At 39.1% G+C, this 21,518-nt stretch overlaps 1 protein-coding gene across 1 annotated transcript in view; it reads right to left on the reverse strand.

Moving 5' to 3' along the window:
- The window catches only part of MICU2 (mitochondrial calcium uptake 2), a 140,336-nt gene that overhangs the window by 30,498 nt on the left and 88,320 nt on the right, over nt 1-21,518 (reverse strand). Inside the window, exons 3-5 of the mRNA XM_032099414.1 lie at nt 8,411-8,442; nt 8,223-8,298; nt 3,528-3,575 (exon numbers count right to left, since the gene is read on the reverse strand). Coding sequence (XP_031955305.1) covers nt 3,528-3,575; nt 8,223-8,298; nt 8,411-8,442 — 156 coding nt within the window. The remainder of the gene's footprint in view (nt 1-3,527; nt 3,576-8,222; nt 8,299-8,410; nt 8,443-21,518) is intronic.

The following is a 21,518-nucleotide window of genomic DNA, read 5'->3' on the forward strand; positions in this document are numbered from 1 at the left end:
TTCTTCTCCCTTCCCTTCTCCTTCCTCCCTAAACAATATTCTCAAATGTTACTGTGATGTAATAAACTACTCTTTCTGGCTGTTTTTGATGAAAGCATGTTTTGTGTGACCCCCATCAAGCTGATGTTTTTCAGGAATTCTACACAATTTTCCCCTGCATTTCCTTCACTGAGTGAATGTTTCTTTTCAACACAAAAATGTAATGAGCTCTGAATCTTGAAGGTGCTATAAAAGCATGGTGTGTTTTGAGCTCCTTCCCACAATTTCCTGATCTTACTTCGCTTACAGGAGGTGGCCTTGATCATTAGCAAGCCCACACAGGAGCAGCATGCTGCTGAAATGTAGTTACAGTTCACTGCAGTAGCAAGCCCATATCCCAGTAATCTCTGGAGCAGGTGAATTAATTCCACAACGCAGTCTGTCAGGCATTAATATGAAAGCCATGGACTTATTGTCTCTGGAATATATTGATGCTTCCAAGAACAATGCTGGACTCATGAGGAGAGTGAAGCAGTATCTCTAAAAAACTCTAATGCCTTCAGAATTTTGCTTTGGCAAATATATTCTTCTGGTTGCATTCTGTAAAGTTTTAAGCCTTGCTTTTTCTGTAGAGAATCTTTCTGCAAAGGGAACAAGTTAAAGAAATATCCCATTCCTTTTAAGTCATAACAAGATGGTTAAAAAAAGTATTATTTTTACATTTTAGAAATAACTATATCTTCAGCAGTCAACTAATGTTTTACATGAAGCAATCTTGTGATGCAGGGATATTTTATAAATACCACTGAAATCTGCACAGCAGAGCTGTCCCCAGCAACTGGGTTGATTTAATAATCAAAACGGGCTTCCTTTCCAAGGAAATGCCACATGCAAAATTTGTGTTACTAGTACAAAAGCAAGAAAAGGCTATCCAATAACATATTTAGAGAATAAAAGTAATTGATGTATTTAATAGCAATTCATACCATCTGTGTTCCAATTCTCAGATAAGAGAGCTGTTAGTGAAAATATAGACCTAAAGCTGCTTATACTGTTCAGAGATGACATACTTATCTGATATGATGTCACCCCAAAGGTATGCGTTCGTAAAATAAGCATAGTTCAAAGACTACCACAGATATATTTGTATTTAATTAGAATCAGGCAAAATTCCAAAATCTGAACAGAAGAGCTTCATTCTGGCTGTGAGTGCAGGTTAGACCTAGGTGCTTCCTCTCCTGACCAAGCTGTCAACTTGTGTGACTGGGTAATTGAAACAAAGCTCCAAGTAAAGGTGACAACTTCAGTTCCTGGGCTTCTTCACCAGGCAGGGCTCCATTAACCTATTGCTAGAAATGAAATTCAATACAGCACTGGAAGAAAAAAGATAGTGATGATACAAGGCATACTTAAAAGAGAAAAGAAGGTTGGGGGAGGAAAATAAAACCTTTGTCTGCCACAAAATTACATTTTCAAGTTCAGTGTTATTACAGAATCTGATTTTGTATGACAGGCAGCATGGTCTGGTCAGCAGTGTCCTGGAACCAAAGTCTGATCACTCTTTTTCTGTTTCCCTATTGCTCTGTTGGTGACTCGGAAATAATTTAAATATTGATGTCTGCTTTAAGAAATCTCACTTTAATTCTGACTAGCGAGAGAGACAGGTTGTGTAACTCGGGGCTGACTGACATGGGATACTTGTTAGGCAAAGATAGAGGCACCAACACTTGTTGACATTTGCTTTCGAACTGGTAAGTATGATAACCCTCTGTGTAACCAAAGCAGCAACATAACCACTGCATTTTTATCCTGCATCTAAAAGTGCCTTGTTTTTGCAGTTCAATACATTCCTATATAAATTCTGTGAAAAATAATGTTACTTGATTGTCTGGAGAAGTGGAACAACTTGCTCTGATACTGCTTCAATTTTCTAATTGTTTCAGCCAACAATTCAGCTGCCATAAATTTCTAAAGAAATAGAATCTTTGGCACCTCTTCCTGCAACTTTTACGTATTCTTCTGAAGTTATAATTTGGCTGTCATGGTTGTCCTTTTTTAACATAAATCCATCTTTTTTGAGTTGCAACAAATATTCGAAAATCAGTATCCTAAATGGGCTAAACTCCTGTCTCTGATTTTAAAAGCCACTTGAACACACAGTGTAACTCATGTTCAAGCAGTGTGTAGCATGGGACAGTCACCACTGCTGAAGCAGTGTATTTGTACATTAAATCTTAATGCATATATAAACATACACATACTGTGTACTAGCTGAAGTTGCCAAAGAGATTACCCACCCTTCGTGCTGCGTAACAGGAACTAATGCAGTTCTGCTGAGAAATGAGGTAAGCTGCAGAAGGGCCCCTTGAACTGTGCAAGAGGTGTGTACTGATGGAAGGCTGGACATACTCTCTCCACTCTCTGGAGACCAATGTTACTTGTTCATGCTACACCATGAGAGGGTGGATTTCCAGAGCAAGGAAAACTTGTCAACTTATTTAAGCCCCAGCCACAGACCTTGCAGCCATGGAAGTGATGAGGGTCACGTGAGGGTCATCCCTCTACAGTCTGTCAGGAAAGAAGTGACTGCTTCCTTCTTTCCTTTCCCCATCCACTGATACAATAAATCTATTATGCCTGGCTTTTTCCCTTGCTGAAAAAGTTAGACCTGTATAAGTCAGTCAAACAAGACTACATGTGGACAATTCCATGAACATGCATATGGACCACTTCTAGGGGTCTTGCCATGTAATGCTCACTGACACATCTCGAATCTTGGTGTTTTTCAGCATCACCTACAGATCAGAACAAAACAGGGGGTGACAAGCATGGCAGTAAGTAAGTACCAGACAATCCCAGATTAATTCCATACACAAAACCAAAAAATGCCTGTTGCTTGTAGAGAAAGCAAGTACCAAATAAAGGTTGTTTTAAAATAAAGCGCCTGAGAGAAAAAGGAAGGAAGCAAAGGAGGGGGACAGAAATACATGTACAATACTGGGAGGAAATAAAGTCAAAAGGAACATAGGATAAAGAAAAAGGACTTAAAAGTCAGACAAAAAGACACTGAAGAATTCTGCTGTTTCTGTATTGCATGCATTGCATATGTGAACACGAGAAAAATGGGCAATGACCTGTGAGACACTACAGCCGTTTTTCACACCACTGCATGAGCTATATTGCTAATGTCTCATTGTCCAAAATGACTAAAACTGCTGTCCAGAAGAAAAATTATTTCTCTTCCCATCCAGTTCTTCTTCCCCTTATTATGTGGTTCTGTAACCAATATCCCCCCCTCTCAAAGTATTTCAAAAGACTTTTCTGATCCCATGTTGCAGCGAGTACCATGATTTTTGAAGTATTGCTATGGACCAATGATGACACTGATATCCATTTACATTAATGCATTATCACTCTATATACAATAGTTTTTTATGTTTTACTATAATGCAGAAATTTAGAAGCAAAAAGGTATCAGAAAAAAGTTCTTGGTGAGCTGTTAGTAGCTGAGTATTTGTGCCTATGTATTTTAAATATATAATACTTACTCGTAAGAATTGTCAGCAAAAACAGATATTCTGCATAAGATATCAACCCTGAAAAAAAAGTTAAAGAATTACTTGTGGAAAAACCCAAAAACTTACAGCAAGATTTGAAAGATTAAATCTGACAAATATTAAAAATGTAGTTTGACATTACATTAAATACATTTATTAAAATAAGCCAGGTTACTATATAATTAATTTTTCACTTCTGTTTTTAATACTCTGAAGGCAAAATTCCCTAACCCAAGACTCATCAATGTCCATGTCTAACCAAGAAAGTAAGGTTTATTTGGTATTAACAAAAGGCCTACACTAAATCTTTGGATTCTCACTGAAAACATTCAATGTTTATATAAAAGGCAAATAAATTAAATGAGCTTTGTCACATTTAGTACCTGGGAGGAGAACTACTCTAACATTACCCTGAAGGATCAAAGTCCTCCATCCTTTGGCAGGCTCGCAAAAGGCGGAGAATAGCTTCCCTCTAATTCTCAAGGGAACATGGCAACACGCAAAGCTGCCAAGCTGCTAGATTGTGCTGATAGTACTGCTGGGCTTTGTGCCAAGAGGAGGCTTCTTTTTTTTTTTTTAAATAGGAACATGTCCTTTCTACAAGGTGAAAGTATTTCCCCCCCTTTTGAAGGAAAATTCCAGTGTTTTCTTTTGAAATACCGCCTTAAGTGAAAAGCCTGAACAAACACAAAGATGTGATGGCGTCAAAATAGAGTGTGCAAGCTAAAGATAGAGAGTGCAGAATGAGGGTGGCTAAACAACAGAATCTGAACCATCTGCCCTGCAATAATGTTTGGGGAAAAAAATGTAAAGGGCTTTTTTATAAATCACTTTTCAAAATAACTGAGCTACTTTTAACTTGTGAGCTGAACATTGTATAATGCTGAAGCTGCTTAAAATAATGAAGTTCAAACATGCCTATCTGTGCAAAGATAAACTATTTTTGTAATTTATATTTAGTTAATTGATAGATAAGGAATCCACTTAAGCTTCAGTGATAAACAATTAACTGCTGATAAACTACTATGCAGAAGCAACAGCATTTGTATTTGACCTCAGATAGTGACTTAACACTTCTAAGTACCAGAGCTCAGAAATATTAAATTGCTAAATGCAAGAATCTGAAAATCAAAGCAAGTCTTAGTGAAAGGGAGGTCTAATGCTGATCCTGTTGCCAACTCACTCTGGTTCCATATCTCAGCTTTCCTCTCCATCAAAATAGGGCTATTTACCCGATTATCCTACAAGAATTGTGTAAACCAGCACAGTACTACAATCATACAATACACTGTGGAAATAAAAAATACTTTCAGCTCAAAGACTTAGTCTTGCTTACAAGTTTAAGCACTTCTGCCATTGCAAGAATGCAAATTATTATTTTCATTGCTGTAAAACTTGGAATGGTATTCTTAGATGAAACATCTAGGTTTTCTACAAGTTCAAAACCAAATAAACAGAGAAAGAACTCCTGCCTCATCTTTTTTAGCTTATATGCCTAAGACAAGATTTAAAAAAAAAAAAAAGGGTAGAAACTAATACGTGGAGAAAAGAATTCAAGCAAATAGTGTGATAAGTAGTGATCAAGATTCCTAATTTTGTTTTGTGTGTGACACAGCAAAAGAATGTTTAAGGGAAGAATATAAAAGAAGACAAGGAGGCAACTTTCCAGGTCTGTATAGAAAACACCTCCCAGTCAATGACTGCAGTTGTGTCAGCACAAAGATCCCTGACTGAAAATGTAACCACCAAGCAATGAAGGACAGCATCACTGGGCAAGGAGAAGTGGAAGTCTGCCTCTTGGCTATCTTGAGATGCTCTGCACAGGGATAGTCTAATGAAGACTTGGAAGCTGAAGACAAGAGGCTTATGCTAGGTAAAACAGAACCACGAGAGCCCAGTGTGGGGATACAAAATAAGAGATGACACAGTCCAAGAAGTTGTGAAAGAAAAACATGTTTATTAAAGCTTTTGGATGGATATTAACATGGCAGATTATGGCTGTTAAGTCTGAGAAAAAATAAAGTTGTAATAATTGAGATACAAAATACTGAGCCCCTGGAGAATTTTAGCTTTATAGATAGACAGGGATCATTATACCTTATAAAATTTTGCAGAAAGAATCTGCAAAATTTTTACGGAGATGGTAGGATGTGAAGAAAAGGTCAATTTAAAGATAACACCCTGCTGACTGGCTCAAGGGAGAAGCACTTGAAGAGGGCTGGAAAGAGGAGCCTTGAAAGAGACGGCAGGAGTGAGACACAGACTCTTTTTGTCATCCTACTGTAATCAGATTGAAAAGTTGCTATAGTGAAATTGGTAAAAAGGTAAATATAATAAAAATATGTAGAAATATTCTGGATTGCTCTTTAAAACCTGACTCAATGCTTTAAAGAAAACTCACAGCCTGATCGATATTTTCTGGAAAACTGATTGTACTAAAATAATTTATCCTAAGATTTTTGAATTTGTGGACTATTTCCATTAAAAAACATATTTTAATTTAATTGTCATTTTACTACGTGCAGTGAGTGGCCAATTTACCTCATCCATAAAGTAAACTAAATATTTTTGTAATTTTCTTTTTTATTTTACAGCAATCATTACAAAGGTACTCAAATTAAAAGATTTAATGCAGCAAATTTAAAAAACCCAAAATAAAACAACCCACTGAAAATTAAATTCATATCCAAGCAAAATTTAAAGACAAAAGCTTCACACACTGTTGAATGACTCAGCATACTTGCAGCCAAGAATGTGCATTGGCAAAATACTGTCGCATTTTCTAAAGCTAAAGGAACCTCGCCTATCCCTCCCTAGAAATATCTGTCCTCAAACTTACCAGCAAATGCTGACAGTACAATATTCTTATTTCTGAATAAATCATAAGTATACCTACAAAATACGACACAAATTTTAAAACTGCCCACTAGAAGGCAGAATCCCCTAGCATTATGTTTTACAGACTGGACTGATGGCAGTTTTTCCTCTCCTTGACATATAAATAACAAATTGAAGATAGTTAAAATAACCTCAGCTAAACGGTTAGATGGGGTAGATTCATTATTCTGGTACTTGTAAAAGCATAAATATTTTCATTTTTAAACTGTGATAATAATGCATCTCAAAGCAAAAGCATCAAAGTCACTAAACAGGCACCATGACCAAAAATTGTAAAAACTCTAAGTGTTGTGGGGACATATGGATGACTGCACTGAATGTTCCTGCATCATCTCAAACTCCTACCTGACCTCTGAAGGACAGGGATTCGGACACACAGTGCTAAGCAAGGGCAGATCTTCGCCAGAATGCAGAAGACGCCAACTCTGAGAGTATCACTGAGCCCACTTCCTGCCAAGCACTCAAATGGGAAAGGTGCAGTAAGAGGAGGCTGCACTGATTTGCTGTTTTCAAATTCTCTTGCTGGATTCCCAGTTTTCCCAGGCAGCATGGTCTGGGGATTTGCATCACTAGAAAAAGAAAGGCTCTAAAAAAGCAGGTATAGAGAGACAATATCCAAGAATTCAAGACTGGGAATACTTTAAACCCAATCCTGGGAAGCCTGTGATGATTAGTACTTTGAAAAGGCAGGGAATGACAATTTAGTATGAAATCCAGCCTTCCCTAGGATAGGAAAGAATTGTTAACTTGTTCAGAGATGTTTCAGGGCTTCTGGGGTAGGCTGGGGCTTTCAGGAGTGGACTGACAAGCAAGGCACTCATCTGGAGACTCTTGCAGGTCTGCACAAGGATGCAAGAAATGAAATGCAGGCAGAAGAGGCTGTGAGGCTGAACGGAAGGTGAAATACCGCAGGCTGAGATCAAGGGCTGCTCTCTTGGCGTAAGCTGCCAGCCGTGTCTGAGGATCTGCTGTGCATGGAGAAAGCATGGCTCATGCCTGCCAAGGAACTGCAGCAGTGCAACAGCAGCTTTATTTTCCAGAAATGTCCATGTGATAAGGGATTCAGGCTGAACTGTATGATACAGAAAGTTTGTGAATAGGTGCTGTTGGTCTTTCTCATTAGTTTGGGAATTTTGGTCTTTGTTACTGTGAAATGGTTAATTGCTCATCTATTTGGTTTTCTTGATCCTCTTGTTTCTTTTCTCTCTTTATGTTAATGAGATGTTTATTTGGTGTTCTTTAATTCCCTGTTGTTACACTAACAATATTCCAGCTCTTAGTTTTCTCTTTATGTAGTCCAATACAAAGTGGAAATGCTGGGTGAAAAGAAAACAAAGCACATCAACACTGTGAAGGGTTGCAGAGCTCCTGAAGAGGGAGAAGTAAGTTCAACTGCTCTTGGAATCGGGGATACCACTTAAGGCAGCTAGGTACAAATTTTATTTTTATTCTTAGTTTCTATGCATTTAAGTTATATAGAGAAACAGTCAGGTTATTAACAAAAAGTCCTTAAAGTCCATTTTGTGTTCAAGTCATCCCTTTAGCACCTTTCTCTTCCAAGTAGGCTTTTCAGTTTCTTTCATGTCTCCTCCTGCACCTCAGAAGGCTTTCAATTCCCAGCCCTTTTACTCTCTCTTGCGTAACTGAGAGATTTGCCAAGGAGGCAGCCACTGGATAGATGGAGAAGAAGTAAAATCCATGCAAACGTCTTTAAAAATACATTTGACTCATACCATATAATGAGATAAAAAGCAAGACGTATTTTTCAGTATCAAAAGTGCTCATTACCTTTATCACCAAGCTCTCTAAAAAAGGTTGGTCCTGGTTTAGCTTTGGCAACATACAGCAGTGCAGCATCTACCTCCTTCAAAGACACAAACAAGAAAATATAAAGCCAGTTTTGAAAGAGACTTAATCACTTCAGTAACAGAAAGAATGCAAGTTCTTTTGAAGAAGGAAAGGAACATTTTGCTTACCTTTTTTGTCAGTTTCTTGGCTGAGGCTTTGCCTATAATAAAAAAAAAATCGTCATCATTCAATAACAAATTGACTTTAAACTTTGATCAGGTTCTGTGGCATTTCTTCAGAATTTTATGGGAAAATGCTGAGTAATATGAAACAGAATATTTTGCAACAGACAGTTTGTTTCTAATTCCCATAACGATCATGAAAGGACAAGATTTAAAAATAATATGAGCAATCTGTTCAAATGTTCTCTCAGCCTAGATTAAACCTCAGCCCACTTTCATTTCAACGACCAATTTACTAGTATGACTTTGCATACTGCGAGCTACAAATGTCACACAGATTCCAAAGCAAGACTACACAGTAAAAAACAACTGTAGTATTTACAAAGGGATTTCCAGGCACACATGATGATCCTTGAAGTGCAGGTTGAGAATGTGAAAGCTAAGAAATACTAAAAAGAAAAAAGAAGAAAATTAAAATGTTGATGTTTCTATTAAGCAGAAGTAAATTGAACAACTCTGCTTTCTGAAAGAGCATAAGACAAAAATCACGCAAACTCCTAAGTGTTTCTTAGCAGGTTCAAGTCTATACACTTGAATAGAGGAGCCACTGGCAGCAGTATAGGTTGTGCTCCTGTGTAAATCACATGTTTAAGGAGCTGCAGTGTACCAAGGGTGGAACACTCCAGCTGGTTAGGAAGGGATCACAGAAACCCGGTGGTCACGGACCCGCAGGAGCTGTGCTCCATTCCTTCTCAGTCTATCTCCTCAGCATTTCTCCTCATACAATTCTCCAAACCCTGTTGTCCTTCACTCTTACCACTCTCAGCCCATCACTCTCTTCCTTCACTACCATTTCCTCTGGATTCCAGCCAGCCATTCCTGCCTATTTATTCACACTGAGTAAGCACAAGCTGAGCCACTTGGACTTGCTCTGCAGACTGGTGCCCCTGTGTGCAGCAGCCTGCTTTGCTCCATGCTCAGTCTCCAAGGTTACTTTGCTGCTTCACAGGCATTTTGCATCCAAAGGGTCACCAGTGTAGCACCACTATCTGGAAATGGACATGATGGAGGCAGCCTGGTGGGCAGTTGTCAACAAACATCTACCAAGCATTTCCACAGGCCCATAATTTGGCCAGACGGAGGTGCTTTGTCAGTAAAACAGCGAATTTCCACAGTGCTGGCAAATGGCATGCCCAGCTGCAAGGGGTCTCCACTGGCAACTTTTGGCTTGGAACATCTCAACTAGCAATAGCTCATTTTTCAGCACAGGCAAAACAGTGCCCTGGCCTCTGCTGCCTGTTTTGCTGATAAATTCCTCTCCCCACACCCCCTCCCCCAAATCAGCCTAAGGCAGACACCTGGCACATAACATTTCAACACAAATGTTTAAGTTTGACAAAAGTTATAAGCAACTAAAATGAGGCTTTTAATACTGGAGTGTTGAGTGACCCCAGCAACAGGTGTTGCCAGTACCACCTGTTACTGTGGATGAATACATTTTTGTGCAAATGCCTATACATACATTTACACCCATACACACATATATATAAAGCTCCATAGGTAGATACCTCCTAAGTCAAACAACGTATGAAATCCTCTACTTTGCCTCATTTGAGACAAAAGAAGTCAGACTAATAACAGTCTGGGAGAAGAAGCAACAATAGCTACATTCAGTAAGGCTGAGTCCTGAGCAGTGTGGTGTAACACCACAGTTACATCTAACACCATTCCCTGCTGCAGAGCATTTTCATGAATGGCTGTTTAGCAAATTAAATGATTTAGAGCTCAGCTTTGAAATGTCGCTGCTTCTGTACGGCATGTTTCAATATGAAACTATACTTCAGCTGCTCTTCTGGCCCTGGCAGACCCACCTAATGACCAGTCTTACAGAAGGGAATGAGTCAGGCTGTAGGTCTGTGAAAAACAGTATCTGTATGGCTTATTGCTCTGAAAAAAGGGAAAAACCACCCTGCAATGTTTTTCCCTGTACACACTCCTTGTACTCGCTGTCTGCACTGAAGCCAGCCATAAACCCTTATTTAGTTAAGAGCAACTCTATTCATTCCATTCTCCTGATGATTCCAAGAACATCACATCTGGAATGGCATCTGATACCACAGCAGTGCACTGGGGAGTAGCCTTCTGCCAGCGTCCAGAAGGATGATGAAGGGAGACAAGCTGAACTCTGCGAGCTGGAACAGCAAAGGCATGGATAATTGGTGCAAGGTAAGGAGAAAGCACTGGGAGCTACAGCTGAGACAATAGTTGGCTGAGTTTGTGAGGCTCTACACTTGGTTAAGTCTGTGTTTCCCGTCTTTGTGTTGCATTCAGCGCAACAATGCTGAAACTCTTTAGCTACACCGTTTTTTGGGGAACAACATATCCACATTGAGAATTACCCTATTGTGATAAAAATTAAGAAAGGGAAAGGAAGTCTGTTGTAGATGTATGGGCTCTCTTTTCACCAGCCAGCAGTCACAACTGCAGCTGCCTAGAGCTCACAGAAATGGCTGTGACAGCCATCAATATCTGCTGTCTTGCATTCAGCCACAGTCACTCTCCAGAGGATGTTTAAGGTGCTGACATGTTGACTGATGTCTTTCAGAGGTAACAATGACACTGAGATGCTCATGCTATCCTTGCATGGGTGAAAGGACTGGTGGGGGAAAAGAAGTCTTTGCTGAGTGGCAGAAGAGGGAGAGAAGAGTCCCATCACCCCAGGACGTGGTGAGAAGCAGCACCAGCTGGGTCAGAATCGGTCCTTGCAGCGACTGGATGAGAGGCAGCTGCTACAGTACGACAGGAAAAAAGGCAGGAGGGAAAGGGACAGATTGACAGAGAAACCAAGAGATTTCTACTCTTCAAAGCAGTAAATACACCAAAGTAATAAACGGTGAAGTGTTTTAATGGTGCTCTTCTCACATGAGCAGATGCCTGGAAGCATGTGTACTGAAGGGTAGGAATTTTTTGGAAAAAACACCCTAACACTTGGGACAGTAGTGTTATCTTTCATACTGGGATTTGTGTAAGGTGTTAGAATACAACCTTATAATAATATAATCATTTAAACTGTAGAATGAATTTCTTCCAATAATTATTTGTATGTTTTCTAAGAATTAAATCTAGTTATATTTTATTGGTACTGTCACCATATAAAACCATGTGTGAAGACTGAAACCCCTGTTTTCACTTGGAAACTTTAGCTACTCTTATTGTAGCACTCATAATATTCCTTAAATGATAATTTAGCTCTTGGTACGTATTTTCTCCATTTATTTACTTTCTAACAGTGAGATCTCTTTAAACACCAACAAGGAAATCTCTATTAATATCAAATGTGCAGCCTTCTGAAGAATCAGGTCTTTTAAGACCCTGTCTAAAATAATTAGGAGAAGGTTAACTCCTCTCTGCAGAAGATGCACTGCAAAGGTTTGAACAGTTTGCTTAGCCAGTTTGTACACTGAAGAAAAAAAGTGCCTCTTCCTTCCTATGGATTAAATATTGATGCTGTCATTCTTCACACATGAATACAAATACATCAGGATCTAAGTCTCTCTCTGAGGAATACAGGCAACAGATATAATTATTAGGGACTATTTAATCTAATAAGTAAAAGATCTGTATGATTCAATTATCTATGGTTTTATTCTTTTACCTTAATAGATTCCTACTAATCGGAAAATTAATGACACACTACAAAACTTGCTTGTAGTAGTTAGAGTCTTACTTAGATGTGAAAAAAAGAAACTTGGAATTTTTATTGTTTTGAACTTGAATAAATGAGACTTTTTTTTTTTTCCCTACAGACCTGTCACAACTATGATGGAATTCTTGCTTAAAGGACAGTGAGCATTTTCAAGGGTTTCTACATATTTTACAGATGCCATCATCTAATTTTCACCATCTATTGCATATCCATGAAACAATGAGGTACAGATGCAATTTTCACGGACAAAAAGGCATTTTAGCTTTTTAAGTTGGATGAATACCGAGTCTACTTATAAACACACAAGTTCTGTGCTGTTAGCCAAGAAAGTTAGTTGACAACTGTAATTAAGAAAACAATGCCAAGAGAGCTCCATCAGTCTCAATTTGCCCTTGGCAAACCAGGGTATTTTGTCACTTATGTTTCTTACAATAGAAGTGTTTCCATCATCTATCATTTTTTACACTAAGATGTAGAAAGGACCTGACAGCAATGTTAGGATTACTGTTAGGAAAGGGCTGAATTAAACAAGGCTGAACTTGCACACACAGTAACACCCATTTACACCTGTAGAGCTAAGGAATGGCTTAGATGTGACAAAAGATGTTTAGATTCAAAGAATGAACAAAACCACTAAGATCAACAATTCTAACAACAATAATCAAAGGACAAAGCAAAAGTAGTTCCCACTATTTTCAAGAAAACATGTCTGCAAGATTGCTTTATTTCTGTAATATGGAAATTTAAATTAAATTTTAAATCAATCTTTCTCCACAGCCTGAACTTCAAGTGTGAACAGTATAAATTAGGTATCTTTTCCTAGAAGAAGAAACTCCTGCCTCTTTTATCAGTAAAGTCACTAAGATGGTTTGACCCGAATCCCTTTTTAGCTCCATTTCAAACAGCCACAATTACAAACAAAAATAAAAGAAAAACTGACCTCCCAGCTTTTTAATTCTGGATGGCATTTACTGCTATCTTTGCTGAATATTGACAGGTTCAAGGTCATACTGAGGTACTATAAAACTATTTGGTTTTTCATGAAAAATTAGGATGAGAACAGCATTAAATATATTCACAATTGAAATAAACTCTCATTCTGTGAGTGCAACAAAGCTTTTAAACTAGATGGGATTTCAGCACTGTCCGAATCGGAGGATCAAGGCATTTTAAAAACCCCACCCACTGTATGCAGCTCATGCTGTGGCCTTTACAGCAGAGCCCACCCTGCAGCCTTGCCTGCCATGGGAACAAGAATGTGTATTTCTTCCTTATAACTGGCTGCCAGCTTTCACACAAGCTGAACTCTGAGAATCCTGCACCAGTGAGCTGGGTTAGATAAGAATTGTGTATGTTGATTTCCTTGGGGAGATGCTGTTAAAATTTCTGTTTAAATTAGCTTGAAATGGAAGATCTTTGAAATTCAATAGCTTGTATTTCATTCTCAGCTCTCTTAGATAATTTTAATTAAACTGGACAAGGATGTTATATTAACAAAGTGTGCCTTTTTTACCCACCTTATTTTTGTTCTCATTCTTTAAAGCTCTTCTGTGCATTTATAAAGTACTTACTGCTAACGAAACCAATAAAGGAAAAAATTCAAGCTAGTAATTGGTTCTTTAAGGCCTCCTTTTGAAGTACTGGTGATATTGGAGATAAATTAAGGATAGCAAAAAAATTTAAGGCTTTTGGAAAGCATGACAAACCAAGTGGTCAGATTGCTATGCTGGCTCCTGGCAAACCAATATCTGAATAATAAATGAGCATGCAATTTAAATGAATTAAGAATCTACTTCAGCTAGAAAGCTTTACTGAACTACTGCATTGCTCCATTGAAAGATAATTTATAAAAGTCATTTCAATCACGTGAATTAGTGAATTGAAGCACCTGAATTGAATTCAAGTATGCCCAGTGGAAAAGGCAATTTGCAATAATAGAAGCTTCTGCTATGCTTTACAAAACAAGCTTTGCATCTGTCCTTCTTTATTTAAAGCAATCGCTCCTCTGAGGAAACAAGAAATACAGAGTGCTGGGATGGGGCCAGCGCTGGCAAATCTCCATTTCAGAAGAGCAGTTGCATCAGAGCAAGTCAATACCAGGAGGTTTCTCAGTGAGTCAGGCAGCCTGGGGTAAAAAGGGTGGGATGCTGATGCAGGGAGGAAACATCAAAGGATGACACAGTCTTTTAGGAAACTGAAACAGACAAAAGAATTAAGATAAGCAAGTTTTCAAAACCTCTTAAAGAGACCATGGCACAGAGTCACCAGGAGTTCCAAAATAAGCAAAGGCACCGGGGTAAAAGCAGATGCTGTGGTGCCCACTACAATGCTTGCAAACAGCTCAGTCCTAACTGGGACTGTAGCAGGAGTCTTTGGGAATGGCAGGGAGAGCAGGACAACTTCTCCTTAGATATTATCCAGGGAAAGTGACATACTCCCAGATCCGCTCTCTTTCTAATAACATATCCAAGCTGCAGGTAAGGAAAAGCTGAGAATATGTTCAAACTTCCAAGCTTACCACAAGACTGGTACTGCAAGGACATACAGAATATACAAAGTCACTTCTCTCCCAAGCAACCGGAGCAGTCTAACAGGCTTGTAAGGGCAGCCCTGCAAAGGGAGCATGTGAAGCAAGCTAAGACTTCACGTGAAACACACAAGCAGCAAGAAGTCAAGCAGAGAGCACAATTGCAGCTGAACATTTCCCCAGCAGGAGAGGCTGCCAGTCCTCAGGGCAGGCTGAGAGAGCTCAGCACTGGACGGAGCATATGGAAAAAAAATGTGTCATGTGAAATGCAAGTCCTCAAAGTCCCAAATAAGCACCTCATGCTAGGTTCCTCTGGCTTCATTTAGATGTCTAAAAATTAGGTGCCTAAATCTGAGTTAGTGATCTCTGTGCTGCCTTGCTGTAACTATGATGGTGTGAGGACAAACACAGAAAAAGGTTTATAATTAACTTCGAAATCTGCTGCTCCTATTTCAGACCTGAAGAAGAGCTCATATGCCCAAAAGCTTGTCTAATTTTTCCAACTTAGAGGAACTGGTCTAATAAAAGATATTATCTCTGTCTACAAACTTCATCCTGAGTAATGACCCCAGGCTCTCTTTATACTCAAGTGAGAGAACCAGACACAAAGAAAGAACAATTTATTCCAGGTTGAGACAGGTGTCCAATCCAGGTTTTGGACTTATCTGTTTCCTTCCTTCAACTTTAAAGAAATGCTACAACTACTTCCTCTGACCTGACATTCAGCTTTTGTATATGTAAATTGAGCAGGTGAGTCCTTCTGCATGCAACCAGATAACTCACACTGTGACTGCTTTCTGTATTTGTCACAGAAATCCGTAATCTGTTTTTTTCAACCTCCTACCTACCAGCCCAATGTTAGCAGTGCTAAGGGCATGTATTCTCTGTTTTAATAAGAACTTAATCAGATGCAAAGACAAAAGTTTACTACAGTTCAAGAGACAGAATGGCTGCATAATTGCAGCAATAAAGTCTTATTAAGGACAACTAAGATTACCTGGAAGGAGCAGTATCCATAATACATGTTTCTGAGACCAGAAGGGTGGAGAACAATTCCTGCAACTTACAGAGAACACTACGCAGTTCAGACTTTTGGGGTAGATGGCATTTCCTGACTCTGCACAAAACCATGGACCTTCCCACAAAGAGCAGGCAAGCAGAGCCTCAACTCCCAAAAATTCCTGTTATAATGTTTGAGATTGTAGTCAGTCTTATCTAGCAAGAAAACAGCATAAACTAGACTATGCCTTCGAGAAGATTCAATTAATGAACTTTGATCTACTCTGAATTAAAAAAGGTATAAACTGTGTAGCATTACTCTCTTTAAGTCATCATCTCGTATTACTAAGAAAAACTAGTTTTTAAATACTACAGCATCAGAGCACACACTAGGTTAGGATACTAACACCGGATGAACATAAACTATTATGACAGCCTCCTAGCACTACAGGTTTAATTCTGTTCCTCTACTAGGCAGTGTTAGAAGTCATGATCCCTGGCCTAAGGATTCTGCAATCTACTTTATGGCTAGAGAAGATTATTATAGAACAAATTAAGGGGCATAAGGACAACAACAATGAAACAACACAGTTAAAAATCTGACTGCATGCACAACTTGAGCAAATTGCATTTTAATTGTAAGCAGAGATTAATTTGGATTCAGAATGAAAATGTGTGCAAATCATCCCACAATCAAAATGAAGGAAGAAAAAGTCAACATTTTAACAAAGCCAGAAACTGATTCTTATCTCACTATACAAAACTTGATTTAAGCCTATGTGCTCAATATAAAGCCACCATTACCACTGTAGCAACCACTCCTATTGTCTCATTCAGCTACTTCCTTTACAATATGCATTCTGAAGATCTTCCCTGTCGTGACAAACTGTTACTTTTCACATGCATCTTACAAAAGCCAAAAAAATAATCCCCTAAACCAGTTAAAGACTAAGCACAAGAATATTAAAGATTGCTTATTACAAATTCTGTTCTCTTGCTGGCAAATGAGGGGCCAGGTGAAGAATTCATCCATTGTGTGGGAATTTATCACTAGCATAAAGCTACCTTGCTAACCCTGGAATAAGGCAAAAGAGGACATGTCAGAGAGGACTGTCTTTTCCACCTTTTTGCTTTGATGCAATTTATCCCCTAAGCAGGAACTGCAAATAATTTCAAACTGTGTCAAATTATATGAAGTAACTGTATGGTTTATTGCTCTTTGATATGTAATAAACACTCCAACATGAAAGAATTATAGATAATAATGCCAGAAATAACCACGTGGGTCAACCACTTTGTCCTACTGCTCCCAATAGACTTTGGCTCATGCATTATCTCATCAGTTTAGCTGCACACAAATACATGTTCACACATTTGAAAGATAGTATCAATACTAAAATTAGTTTAGAAAACAGCCTCAAGAGGCACCAGGAGAGGTTTAGACTGGAAAAATTTCATTACTGAAAGGCTTGTCAAGCTTTCGAACAGGCTGCCCAGGGAAGTTGTAGAGTCATCATCTCTGCAGGTATTCAGAAGACATGTGAATATGTTGCTTAGGGCCATGGCTTAGTGGCGGACTCTTTTCTAACCTAAATGATTCTATGATTCCTTGATTTGGCTTCAAAAGACAATAGAATCACTAAGGTTGGAAAAGACCTCAAAGATTATTGAGTCCAACCGTCGATGCAGCACTGCCAGGTCCACCACTAAACTGTGTCCCTAAGTGCCACATCCATGAGTCTTTTGATTGCTTCCAGGGATGGTGATTTCACTGCTTTTCTGGGCAGCCTGTTCCAATGTCTGATCACCCACTCACTGAAGAATTTTTCCCTACTACCCAGCCTAAACCTTCCTTGGTGCAATTTGCGCCATTTCCTCTCATCCTGTCACTTGTTACCCGGGAGAAGAGACTGACCCCCACCTGGCCACGACTTATTTTCGTGTGGTTGTAGAGAACAGTAAGGTCTCCTGAGCCTCCTTTTCTCCAGGCTAAACACCCCCAGCTCCCTCAGCTGCTCCTCACAGGACTTGTGCTCCAGACCCTTCCCCAGCTCCGGTGCCCTTCTCTGGACACGCTCCAGCCCCTCAATGTCTTTCTGGCAGTGAGGGGCCCAGAACTGAACACAGGATTGGAGGTGTGGCCTCAGCAGTGCCGAGTACAGGGGGACAGTCACTGCCCTGGTCCTGCTGGCCACACCACTGCTGATCCAGGCCAGGATGCCATTGGCCTTCTTGGCCACCTGGGCACAGCTGGATCATGTTCAGCTGCTGTTGACCAGCACCCCCAGGTCCTTTTCCACCAGGCAGCTTTCCAGCCACTGCCCCCCCAGCCTGTAGCGCTGCCTGAGGTTGGTGTGACCCCAGTGCAGGACCTAGCACTTGGCCTCATTGAACCTCATACAATTGGAGCTGGCCCTTTGATCCAGCCTGTCCAGATCCCCCTGCAGAGCCTTCCTGCACTTCAGCTGATCAACACTCCCACCCAACTTGGTGTCATTTGCAAACTGACTGAGAGTGCACTTGATCCCCTTGCCCAGATTATCAATAAAGATATTAAAGAGGGCTGGCCCAGATACAGAGCCCCGGGGAACACCACTAGTAACCAGCCCCCAGGTGGATGTAACTCCATTCCCTACCACTGTCTGGCCACCCAGACATTTATTTTACCCAGTGAACAGTGCACCCACCCAAGCCATGAGCAGCTACCTTCTCCAGGAGAATGCTGAGGGAAATGGTGTCAAAGACTTTTCTAAAGTCTAGGTAGACAACATGAATAGCCTTTCCCTCATCCACTAGGCAGGTCACCTTGGTGAAATTAATTAAACTGCTTTGTTTATGAAACAGTTTGCTTCTTAAACTTATTCATCCAAGCACAAACTTCAGGATACTGTTGATATTGCTTATTCCTAGTGGAACAGAAAGAAAAAAAATCTATTGATTTGAAGTAATTTAAAATCTTAAAATCAAAACTGGAAATATTAAGTGGGAAAAATATTTATTAATGGTATCAGCATGAAAAATGCGGTGATTACTGTAATTCTCTTCAGATATAGGACATTTATAGTACTTGTGTCCAAGCAGTAAATAGCTGACATATTAGTGCATCTAGGCAATTTAAATTACTGCAGTGGGTAAGCAACCAGGAGCATTGACATTCCACATAAATTGCATGGGTCCTCAAGAGTACTGTAAATATAAATAGCTACTTAGATCCAGTTTATATAGTAGCTCACTTTTTTTACTGTTTTTCCTGTTTCACCTTATCACATATCAAAATTATTTACACCATCATTAATGTTTTCTCTTTTGTTATGTTTTGTACTCTTTTTAAAAGACTTACTTCCACTACAGCAACACACAGTAAAAGGTCTTAGAAATATTACCAAAAAATGTTCAAAGAGGTGATAGCTGATTGGAAAAGTATAATGGAATTTTACTAGAAATATCAATTTGGTAAACTAGAAAGAGGTGGCCGATGTTTTCCTATACTGCTATTGTGAAATCTGCACATCTCAACAGCAGGATGTCTGATTTCTATTGCTGCACTATTCTAATGATGGTGGTAATCATGTTTCATTCTCCTAGTGCCTTGTCCTTCCATCAAGTGTATAGAATTTGAGGCCTTCAGGGCTCCACAGAGCAAACACATCCTTTCCAACATCTTATTGTTCTTATTTCCTTCCCAGTAGTAACATTCTAGGGAATATATCACAAACAGCACCTTTTTTGTGATTGTGAAAGATGGTCTCAGGAGTTTCTGAGAAGCTTGTGGGAAAACCCATGAAGTAGGGCTCCCCCATGGTTAAGGGAAATTACCTCACTCACAGAATAGCTTTAGTTGGAACAGAGTTCTGGAAGTTACTGCAGTAACTAGAAAGTCCTTATGTTCTCATGATGACAACAGGAAAAAGCTCAAAGCAAGGTCAGTCAGAATATGCTGCCCAAGACCATGACCAGTTGGGTTTAGCATTTGCTTGCAGACATTTGTTTCTAGAAGGGTTACGAATACAAGACATCTCTCTAATTTAATACAGTCACCTGATCAATCCTTCCAAAAAGAAAATATCCACTTATGTGCTTTTGTAACATACACTAACACCAAATACATGCAATAGTTGGTAGGTTTCATATGCAGTTTTAGGATTTTGCCCCCTTCCTTATACTATAGGCAACAACATTCTTATGCAGTTGAAGTCTGTAGCCTGGCTTCAATTCTCACTAACAACCTACAAGACAGCCTTTTTGCCTTATTTCTTGAGCCTTGAGAGTACTAAGCACTGGATTTAATAGTGAATTGGGGCATTTTACTGAAAGGAAACAATTCTATATTGATAATTTCATTAATGTGAACTGTGTGTTTAAGCTCAGGGCCTGGGACATTTTGTCTTGCTGTCCAGAGCACAATAAACACCAAAAATTCAAAACCTTATTATGCTTCTCTTCCAGAACAAAAGCTCCATTCATGAACATGCAATTTACAGTGACTAGCTGTCTGAGGGCATTGCTTTTGAGTTTACAGAACAATTAGTTAATAAATTATAACCAATATAGATTCTGCTTAGGAATGAAAGGATTAAATGAACACCCACTAGGTGGTGTTCAACTACTGTATGGGGTGACTGGGCTAGGTACAGCTCCTATTCACCTCTGCAGCAGGCTTTTCTTGAAGAAACAACACATACATTTGTATTAGAGGACAAAAATGGGATGAAATAATTCTCTTAACTAAAAATTTGGAAATGCTTTAGTAAATTATTTACCATCTGTGTTGAATGTCAGTAAGAGGAACTTCTAAAAGATACGACAAATACAAGCAAAAGAAAGCACACAAGGTTGTTTTGGATCCACTTGCTTTATGCCAAAACAATTTTTGCAATTGATGATATTATCCATCTGTTCTCCACCTTCCCAAATTCTGCTGACATCATCCATTGAAAGAAAAGGGTTCATAAACACTCACCAAAGAAACACATCCATTTTGCAATCAGTTTTATTAAAAGGATGAACTTAATTATTAGATTCCTACTCTTGCAGAACCTAATGCATCACTTTCTTTTTCAGCAGAATCTCAATAATTGCAACTAATCCCCATTAATGATAGTGAATCAGCTTAAGACAGGAGAAAAAAGAAAGTAATAAAACTGATGTTTTAAGGGAAGAGACTTTTGGCATAGGCGCAGTACTGTAGCACTTCAGATGTTTTAGATTCCTGGAGATGACAAGGATGATAGTGATAAAGGGAATTGCTATTCAGAGTTGAGTTAAGCTAATACTGTCATGTCAGAATTTCCAGAAGGAACATTTTCCTTTATAAGGCTCTGAAGTGCAACCTTACGTGAAAATTTTAGGAAGGCCATTTTACTGCAGATGATACCCCAGTGATGACATTACTTGTTCCAAATGCCATAGTGAAAAGAAAAGGACATTCTAATAACCATGTTTAGGAAATTACAAATAGAAGACACTGTCTACTGCTTGGAGCTTCTACTGATGCTGCACAGCCCTACCTCACTATTTCCATAGCTCTCCAAGTTCAAGCATTATTGCAATCTCTAGTTTTTCTTTCCTTCTCCCTTCTCTTGTTTAACTGGAGTTTCTTTCAGTGGCTGACTTGCTTTCCTTCAGTTGATGGTCCAAGTCATTCTCACCCTTATCTTTAAATTAGCCTGGAGTTTCTTTCCACTTCTAAGATTAGCTCCTTCTGTTATTAGCACATACAGAAGCTCTAAGCAAACCAGTAACAGCCCCTGCTGAGTCTGACTTGTTTATACATCATTAACATCTGCCACATAGCAATTAACAGATGTTTGGAAAGTTTTCCTACAGCAGGGGCTCCAAGGGTATGTAAATGATAACAGGATGCTCCTGGTTTTTAAGCTATG

The sequence above is a fragment of the Corvus moneduloides genome, chromosome 2, assembly GCF_009650955.1.
Source record: "Corvus moneduloides isolate bCorMon1 chromosome 2, bCorMon1.pri, whole genome shotgun sequence".
Taxonomy (NCBI): domain Eukaryota; kingdom Metazoa; phylum Chordata; class Aves; order Passeriformes; family Corvidae; genus Corvus; species Corvus moneduloides.